The sequence below is a fragment of the Leptonychotes weddellii genome, chromosome 7, assembly GCF_054177405.1.
Source record: "Leptonychotes weddellii isolate Sample4059 chromosome 7, ASM5417740v2, whole genome shotgun sequence".
NCBI lineage: Eukaryota > Metazoa > Chordata > Mammalia > Carnivora > Phocidae > Leptonychotes > Leptonychotes weddellii.
The window spans coordinates 116,538,308-116,548,327 of record NC_138375.1 but is presented as its reverse complement, the minus strand read 5'-3'; the positions used below and the strand labels follow the sequence as shown (position 1 = coordinate 116,548,327).

Sequence of the window (10,020 nt, the reverse complement as noted above, 5' to 3'; positions counted from 1 at the left end):
AGAGCTTCACTTTCGTGTGAAGTTTTGACACTGTGCTTCCATGTAAAGGTCTGGTTTGATGAATGTATTTAAATGCATTAAAACTTTTAAATGTTTGAAAATTACTGGTCTGTATCAATGCTTCTCAGAAAATCTATGGTAAAGAACAATGTGTGTATTTCTAATCTGCCAAACTGCTATTTCTGAAAAATATAAAAATCATGCATCTGATGTCATGGCAACGTCAAATTGCTATAAGCGTTTACTCTCACATTCTGCACTCATGTCACCGCAGACTGGAAACACGCTTCTAACAGGCATTAGTCTGCAAAATCTAAGGTCATTTCCAATCACAATATGACATTAATTCAAAATTCAATTAATAAGTGTAAATAAACTGATTAGATATGAAAGATGAAGAAATCAATATGATTCTAAATTTGTGAAAGTTTTTTTTTTTTTTTAAAGATTTTATTTATTTGACAGAGAGAGAGATAGCGAAAGCAGGAACACAAGCAGGGGGAATGGGAGAGGGAGACGCAGGCTTCTTGCCGAGCAGGGAGACCAATGTGGGACTCGATCCCAGGACCCTGGGATCATGACCTGAGCCGAAGGCAGACGCTTAATGACTGAGCCACCCAGGCGTCCTGTGAAAGTTTTTTTTCAATTGGGTAATGCTTCAAATAATTTTTGTCAGGGGCACCTGGCTGGCTCAGTCGGTTAAGCGTCTGCCTTCAGCTCGGGTCATGATCCCAGGGTCCTGGGATCAAGTCCCGCATCAGGTTCCCTGCTCAGCGGGGAATCTGCTTCTCCCTCTGCTGCTCCCCCTGCTCATGGGCACGGGCTCTCTCTCTTTCTCTCACATGAATAAATAAAATCTTTAAAAATAGTAATTTTTGTCATAAAAATATAGAAATTTAACTTCTGTAACAAATACTGTTTATAGCACTAGAAGAACAGATCTCAAAGGAGCAGTTACTTCCAACCTAGAATGCTTCAGAGATTTATAGGGGGAGTTTCTGGTTCATTTGAGGGCACTAGTGGCATTCATAGGCAGGAGCAACGGACACTAAACATCCTGAAATGGGTGGGATGGTCTGCCAATAAAGAAATGCCCCCACAATTTTGAATGTCTTAGCATATATTCACATGGGTGAAAAAAATTCCTTATGATTACCTGTGTCTAGACCCTGACTCTGTTTTATATATATAAACAAAGTGCTTTTCCACAATAATAATAAAGGAATAGAAATACAGAGAACTGAAGAAAGAACTACTACTTTATTTTGTTCAGAACCCTACCAAGAACTTGTCACTATTTTAAAAAACCATTTCATTGACAGTAACACCACTCAAGGTATTTAGATCACCAAGACAGCATATCTATAACAGTCTGCATTTATAGCTGTTGCATTCATAATGATTACTTATGCCTCTGACTACTTTGTTATGTCATTGAGTGTCGTCACATCTAAGCATTTATATAATGAAATACTAGCATTTTATTTTTTCAGTACTTTGTTCTCATTTGTATTACAATTGGTCACTGTACAAATACTTGAAAAATTATGTGTGTAGGTAGATTTTATTATCTATGAATTTTATTTCAGAATAGTTAAAGGGACATTACAAAATATATGTTATAAAAATGGGGCCCTGGGTCTAATACAGTTGAGAATCATTGACGAGAATGTTCCTGAGAATAAATCTGATCTGTAATTACTGATACAAATGGAAATGTTTTTTCTAAATGATTTTTACTCTAATAATTTCTGCAATAAGAAACTTTTAAAAGGTGAAAGTATAGAATTAAAGTATCCATCAAAACTGACGTCAAAGATGACAACTAGAAAAAAAGAAACTTACCTAGACATTTCCTATGTATACATCATCATTACAGAATAAGCTTTCATTAAGGTCCAACAAATAATACCTAAGCCTGTAATACACTGCTCCAAAAGCTCAGTTTATATAGTAAACTTAAAAAGGGTAGGGGCTCCTGGATGGCTCAGATGGTTAAGCATTCGACTCTTGATTTCAGCTCAGGTCATGATCTCACGGTCCTGAGATCAAGCCCCGTGTCGGGCTCTGCACTGGGCATGGAGCCTGCTTAAGATACTCTCTCCCTCCCTCTCCTTTCCCTCTAAGGGGAAAAAAAAAAAAGGCTAACATTTATTTAATACTATCTTACGTGTCAAGCCTTGATTTAAACACTTTGTATTAATTTGTTAATGCTGGCAATAATCCTATGAAGTAGATACTGTTATTACTTCCATTTGCATGTGGCAAAACTAAGGCTCATATAGGTTAAATAACTTGCTCAAGATATCATAGCCAGAACTCAAGCTATGATGGAAGGACTCCAAAAACCATCATCCCTGTAATTCTAGATGATACCACCATTCGCCTGCTACATGACTGTCAGGAAACCCCTCTAGGTTTTGGTTTTCACAGCAACAAAACTGAACTGCTAGGAAGATTAAATGAAATAAACTATGTACTACTACCACAATTTACTGCACTGAATGCCTACTATCACATTACAAGAGCTTAATAATAGTAGCTGCTGTTATTCTACATGTATTCTACACCATTCTACAAAGGTGGCTACTGTTATTCTGTATTCTATTCAGCTACTATATGCACATTATTCTTTAATTATTTTACTGACAATGGAATTCTAAACAAAATTCCAGTATTAACATTTTAAAGGCTAACCCTCTTTTGTCTCACATCCTAAAATATTTGGCAATATTTACCAATGGTTCACCACCTGACCCAGCAATCCAGCTTCAGGAATTTATCCTCAGATACGCCTGCACATGTATGAAGTCATATATATACAACACGACTTACTACAGAATTGTTTGTAACAGCAAAAGATTAGAAACAATCCAAGTGTTCATCAAGAGAGGGCTGGCTAAATACATTTTAATTATGTCCCTATAAAGAACAGTATGCAGCTTTTTTTTTTTAAGATTTTTTTTTTTTATTTATTTGAGAGAGAGAAAGAGCACAGAGGGAGAGTGAGAGAGAGAAGCAGACTCCCCGCCGAGCAGAGAGCCTGACGCTGGGCTCCATCCCAGGACCCTGAGATCATGACCTGATATCTATGACAACTGGATATCCACATGCACAATAATGAAGTTGGTCCTCTACCTCAACCATATACAAAAATTAACTCAAAATGGATCAAAGATCTAAATATAAAAGCTATAACTATAAAACTCTTCAAATAAAACAAAAGCATAAATCTTCATTCAATTCTGGAGTACTCTTAGCCTTTATACCAGAAAATGAAAACTTACATTCATGTAAAAATCTGTGTGCAAATGTTCATAGATGCTTGATTCATAACAGCCAAAAACTATAAACTGCCTAGATGTCCTTCAACAGGTGAACGGTGGAACTTTACATGTATACACCATGCAGTGCCACTCAGCAATAAAAAGTAAATGAACTATCAATACATGCAACAACTTGGATAAATCTCAGGGGGGTTATGCCAAGTGAAAAAGGCTGATCCCAAAAGGTTACATATTGTACGGTTCTATTTACGTGACATTTTTGAAAAGACAAAATTCTAGAACTTGAAAGCAGATTAGGGATTGTCAGGGGTGAGGGATGGTGACAGAGCAATGCAGTCTGGCTAGACGTGGACATGGTCATAAAAGGGTAACAGGAGGCATCTCTGTGATACGACTGTTTAGCACCTTAATGTGGTAGTGGATCTGTCAATCTAAACACAAAGAGGACAAGAAAAGCTGGAGCACTGTGAGTACAATCTGTAGACTGTATCAACGACAGTATCATGGTTGTGATACTCTACTACAGCTCTGTAAAATGTTACCACTGGGGAAAACTGTGTAAAAGGTACATCTATGTAAAGGGAACTCTCTCCATATTCTTTCTTACAGCCACATGACTTTACGCTTATCTGAATAAGAATTTTAATTTAAAAAAAAAGTGCAGATCAGGGGCACCTGGGTGGCTCAGATGGTTAAGCATCTGCCTTCGGCTTAGGTCATGATCCCAGGGTCCTGGGATCAAGTCCTGCATCGGGCTCCCTGCTCAGCGGGGAGCCTGCTTCTCCCTCTGCCTCTACCACTCCCCCTGCTTGTGCTCTCTCTCTCTCTCTCTGTGTCAAATAAACAAATAAAATCTTTAAAAAAAAAAAAAATTTTTTTTAATAAAAAAAGTGCAGATCAAGGTACATGTATAACTACTTATGGAGTAGAAGTAAAATTATATTTGTTGATACTTACATAAAGGAACAATGAAGGAATACTGAAAGCGGTTATCTTAGGGTAAAAGTGGGCAGATGGGGTAGGAACAACTTTTCAAAGCATTAATTTTCACAGTATTTTAAATTTTGAATCATGATCATATTACCAGGTCAAAAAAATAAGTAAAATATTAAAAATACCTTTGGACAAAAAGAACCTTAATTTCTTAAAAAAATAAGAACCTTAATTTAGTAAACTTCTACTACTTTGGAAAGTACCCCAATTTCAGTTATCCTTACCTCTAACCTCTGTGTCTGATCCTTGCCCAAAAGGTCACGGACTTCTTCATTATATATTTCCAAATAAGACACTCGAACCAAAAATCTATAAATAAAACATCATTTTAGGAAGCATAAAGAGCAGAGAAATACTTTTAAGAGTAGTTTTCAAATGTGTTTATAAGCTTTATACCTATATGCCTTTCTTGTGTTTGTACTTCTCAATATTAGAAAATAAAAGAATGCTCTTTTACCTTGTATCACCCTCTGCTTTTGCAATATGACCAAATATGTGAGCAAATGAATTTGGAATGATTCCTCTAAGTTCAGGAACAGCTCGAACACCTTCCATGGTAAAAGTTTTGCCTGTTCCAGTTTGTCCATATGCAAAAATAGTTCCTGAAAATGATGAAGAGAATCAAATCACTTTTTAGAGTCTAATGCTACAGAACAATAACTCTTAAAAGTAATTTCTTTGACACTGTGATGCAATTTCTTCCCTGGATTTAAAATTTATTCAAGTACAAATTTCTTTTTTTTTTTTAAAGATTTTATTTATTTGACAGACAGAGACATAGCAAGAGAGGGAACACAAGCAGGAGGAGTTGGAGAGGGAGAAGCAGGCTTCCCGCCGAGCAGGGAGCCCGATGTGGGGCTTGATCCCAGGACCCTGGGACCATGACCTGAGCCAAAGGCAGACACTTAATGACTGAGCCTCCCAGGCACCCCTACAAATTTCACTTATATTATCAACAATAACAATATGTACTCTGTGCCACATGAGCCAAGCACTGTTAAAGTTCTCAAGTCAATGAGATATTCCTAATTATTAATGAAAAGTACTCCAAGCCCTAAAAGCAAAATTTTACATTATGGCTAATTATAAGAAATTTACTATAATGTGTATGTTAATTACTTAATGTGGACATTAAATTGGAGAAGGTAGTGTAATTGCAGCAACAAAAGAATACAGGTTCTATAACGGAAAGACCTCAGTGTGAATCCACACATCTGCCACTTTTAGCCACCTGAGCTTAGACAAGAGATTGTCTCTCAGACTCAGAGATTGTCTCCTCAGTGGTAAAACGAGGATAAGAATAACTACCCGACATGAACAGTAAGAACCAAATGAAACAGTTTACTCCTCATGACCAGCATGATGCCTGGTAGAGTACAAGCAAATGGCAGGTTTTTTTCTTCTTAATCCTAAAATAAATTCATTTTAAAAATACGTATTTTTTAAGTAAAATCTGTAAGGAATGGGGGAGTTAAAAATGTGACAATTATTACAGGTAATTATAGATACAATTTGAACTTTCTAAATACCTAAATTCATTAATTCAGCAACTACTTAGCACACACCTGAGTATGGCATATGCTAGGTACCAGGGACACAATGACAAACAAGACAAACAGAATCCTTAATTTTATGGTGTGCATCATCTTGGAGAGGGGATACTGGTCAAATATTTACAAGCAGGATGAGTGCTGGGAATAAGAAACAGAGTTCTAGCTGAGAGTAAAGGGATACAATCTAGGCAGGAGAAATGACACAAGGGGAAAGTGGAGGGAAGTCAAGAAAGGCGTTCCAGAAAAGGTAAGGTTCAAGATACAATGTGAAATATAAGTAAGAATTAGAGAGCAACAGAGTAGACAGCAAGAAGAAAGAAAGAAAACAGAGGTTTTGAGGAAATGAAATGAGATCAGAATGGAAGAAGCAGAGATGGAAAATGAAGGCAGAGGGACACAGAGGTAAAGACACCACAAGGGCCTAATTGCACACTGCCATGAAGGCCACGCTAAGGTTTTAAGAACTAATCCTAAAAGCAAAGTGAAGCCACAGAATGATTTTGCAGTTAGAAGTGACATCAGGAGCACTATGGCTACACTGTGTACAAAGAACTGGAACAAAGCAAGAGGAGATGTGAAGAAGCCAGTCAAAGAGCTGGAGTGGTTAGCCAAATGAGACACGGTGTTGACAACAGAAGAGAATGAGAAAAGGTGGAAGGATTTCAGAGCCATGTAACCGTTAGAAGCAACAGCACCTGGGAAATAACTAGCCAGGGGATCACTGAAAAGGAGGAATCCAGGATGACTTTTCAAATTTCTGGCTTGAACAAGGGATGTATGGCTGGTGAACAACACCAGAAGAAATGACGGTTTGAAGGGAAAGACTGAATTCAGTTGAGTGCATACTGAGCTCTAAGTGCCCATGACAACCCAAATGCATGTGGCAAGCAGGCAGGTGGAGGGATGAGATGTATGTGCCCAGTGAAGCCCTGGGAGCGGGTGCAATTTCTGCAGGAGACAGCGCAGTGTGAGAAGACAGCACAACTGACATGGCTTTTCAACTACTTCCACCCCATGCAAGTAACCTCTTAATGTCACCATCATTTTCAGACTTTCCGTGACAATCATCACAATACTTAATCACGGCAGAAGCCATTTTTTATACATGGGAATTAAAAAAATCTTGATTTTTTCTAACTCGCTAAATAGTTCAAACTATGCCATTAAGAACGTAACGTATTGCCTTCAAGAGAGCTGAAAATATTATGAACTCACAGACCGCATGTGAGAGCCGACACAATGGCTATCATTTACTGATCATCTACTATGTGCTAGGTCACGTACTTTACACACATCCTCACTGAATTTTCACCCTAATCCTAAGAGCAAGGCATTATTTATTTTCCCATGCTTTAGCTAAGGAAACAAAGGCTTAGAGAGGTTGAGTTACTTGTTCAATGTCATAGTAAGTGGTAGAAACAAGATGTGAACACAGTCCATTTGGCTCTAGAGCCCCTATTTTTTAAAAGTATGTAATGGCCAAAACTTTAATTCAAAATTAATTTCCAATAAAATTTCTATGAATTCATTAAATAATGAAGATTACGGATTCAAAAAGGATATTGATCTGTAATTTTAAAGCTGAGAAATGAGGACCAGGAATCCCCTAGAATAAAAGAATCTCATCTCATTTTCAGAGATGAGATTCCAAATTTCTAGTTTTTGTATGTCCAACTTAACAAATCTAATGCTAGCATTTCCTTAAGATGAACTTCTCTTAAAACTTTACTTTTTAGGAGCACCTGGGTGGCTCAGTCGTTAAGTGTCTGCCTAGGTCCTGAGATCGAGTCCCACATAGGGCTCCCTGCTCCGCAGGAAGCCTGTTCTCCCTCTCCCACTCCCCTTGCTTGTGTTCCCTCTCTCACTGTGTCTCTCTGTCAAAAAATAAATAAATAAAATCTTCAAAAAAAAAAAAAAACTTTACTTTTTAAAAACTAAAAATGACCTGAAATTTTACCCAACCTCCCCATTTCATGACTACATCTTAAAAATGGTAGAAAGCCTACAAAAAATCTGCATATGGATGTTTACAGCAGTGCATATTCATAACTACCAAAATTTGGAAGCAAACAAGATGTCCTTCCATATGTAAGTGAACTGATAAACAAACTGTGGTACATCCAGACAATAGATTATTATCAGTGCAAAAAAAGATACAAGCTATCAAGCCATGAAAAGACATGGAGAAAACTTCAGTGCATATTACTAAGTGAAAGAAGCCAAACTGAAAAGTTACATATTATACAATTGTAACTGTATGACATTCTAGAATAGGTGAAACTACGGAGACAGTAAAAAGATTAGTGGTTGGTAGGCTTAGCCGGGGAAGGAAGGATAAACAAGCAGAGCAGAGGTGAAATTATCTTTTATGATATTATAATAGTGGATACACATCATTATATTTTTGTCAAAACCCATAGGACGTACAACCCCAAAAGTGAACCCTAATGTAAACTATGGACTTTGGATGATATTGATGTGTCAATGTATGTTCATCACTGTAACAAATGTACCACTGTGGTGAAAGATGTTGATAGTGGGGAACTTTGTATATGTTTGGACATAAGGGATATGTGGGAAATCTCTGTACTTTCCTTAATTTTGCTATAACCTAAAGCTGTTCTAAAAAAGCTTATTAATTAAAAAAAAAGTTTTAAATGGTGGAAGGATTATGTACTTGCCATTGCACATTTGAATAATGCCAAGTAAACACTCTATTTAATAGCATTCCTGATTTTTGTCCTTTTTAAACATATTGTTCTATGTTATCATCAACAATTTTCAGTCAGAAGAGGTGGAAAATAGGTGAAAAGTCCCTTGACATCTACATACTACTCCGTACAACATTTATTTTTTAAAAATAAACACAATTCTGTTATTTCAAAATTAAATGAGTGACACTTCTGCTTCCAACAAAGAGTAACAAGGACCAGATTTACCCTCTTGACTGAAACAAAAAGCAGACAAAATATATGAAGCAACAGTTTTCAAGACAATGAACCTCAGTCAATAAAGGGCTGTGATCCCCAAAGTTGGCAAACAGGTAAGTCAGGCCCTATGACTGCCCAGCTTCCTGCCTTGGGAGAGAATCAACCACCGAGCAGGAAGGGGAATCCAAGGAGTGATGAGCAGATTCTCTGAGTCAAGAAGGAGCCCAGAGTCCAGAGAGACCAATGCAGCCAGAATTTGTAGGACACAGTAGCGGAGAGGATAACACCGTGCAGAAAGCTGCAGATTCCAGAGGTCTGCAGGTCTTCCTCAAATATTCAGCTGAGTACTAAGCATCTCAAGAGTATGAGGAAACTATCTAAATGGGGGTGGGGGGTGGGAATCATTTGGAAGGAAGAGTCCTCAATGCTCACAAAGGCCAGAAACAGTATCTGTTTACACCAGCCAGACTGGAAAACCTCATGAAGCACAGGAAATTAGGTACAGTAAACAAAAGGGTCTTGCCTCTGAATTAGGGGAATAACCTTAGACCGATCACTACTCCAGTCCTAACTAAAGATCTTAAAAAGATCTGAAAGAGCCAGAGAAAGACAAATACCATATGATTTCATTCATATGTGGAATTTAAGAAACAAAACCGATGAACATAGGGGAAGGGAAGGAAAAATAAGATGAAATTTGAGAGGGAGGCAAACCATAAGAGACGCTAAACTCTAGGAAACAAACTGAGGGTTGCTGGAGGGGAGATGGGGGGATGGGGTAATTGGGTGATGGGCATTAAGGAGGGCACTTCAAGTAATGAGCACTGATGAATCACTAAATTCTACCTCTGCAACTAATAAAAAAAAAAAAGATCTGAAAGAATCAAACCATTTTCAGATAACTGCAACTGAGAACAAAGCTCATGAACACTTATAGGAATTAAAAAAATCCAAGAGCCAAGGTAAAATTCAGTGTCTGGCATCCAACCAAAATTTGCCAAGCTTGCAAAAAAGCAAAAAGATACAACTCATAATAAAGAAATCCATCAATCAGTCAAAACCAATTCAGGACTGACACAAATGTTAGAATTAGCACACAAAGACATTAAAACAGTTATAAAAACCATATTCTACATGTTAAAAAGTTAACTGGAAACTTTGGACGGAAGTTTGGAAGAACTTGGATGGAAGATACAACAAAGACCCAAATCAAACTTCTAGGGATGAAAACTACAATGTGTGAAATGAAAAATATGA

At 37.4% G+C, this 10,020-nt stretch overlaps 1 protein-coding gene across 3 annotated transcripts in view; it reads right to left on the bottom strand.

Annotated features, from left to right (window-relative positions):
* Positions 1-10,020, bottom strand: part of KIF3A (kinesin family member 3A) — a 53,523-nt gene that overhangs the window by 32,414 nt on the left and 11,089 nt on the right. For all 3 annotated transcript variants that reach the window (XM_031029583.2, XM_006734681.3, XM_081827081.1), the window contains exons 3-4: positions 4,738-4,882; positions 4,505-4,589 (exon numbers count right to left, since the gene is read on the bottom strand). In XM_031029583.2, coding sequence (XP_030885443.1) covers positions 4,505-4,589; positions 4,738-4,882 — 230 coding nt within the window. The remainder of the gene's footprint in view (positions 1-4,504; positions 4,590-4,737; positions 4,883-10,020) is intronic.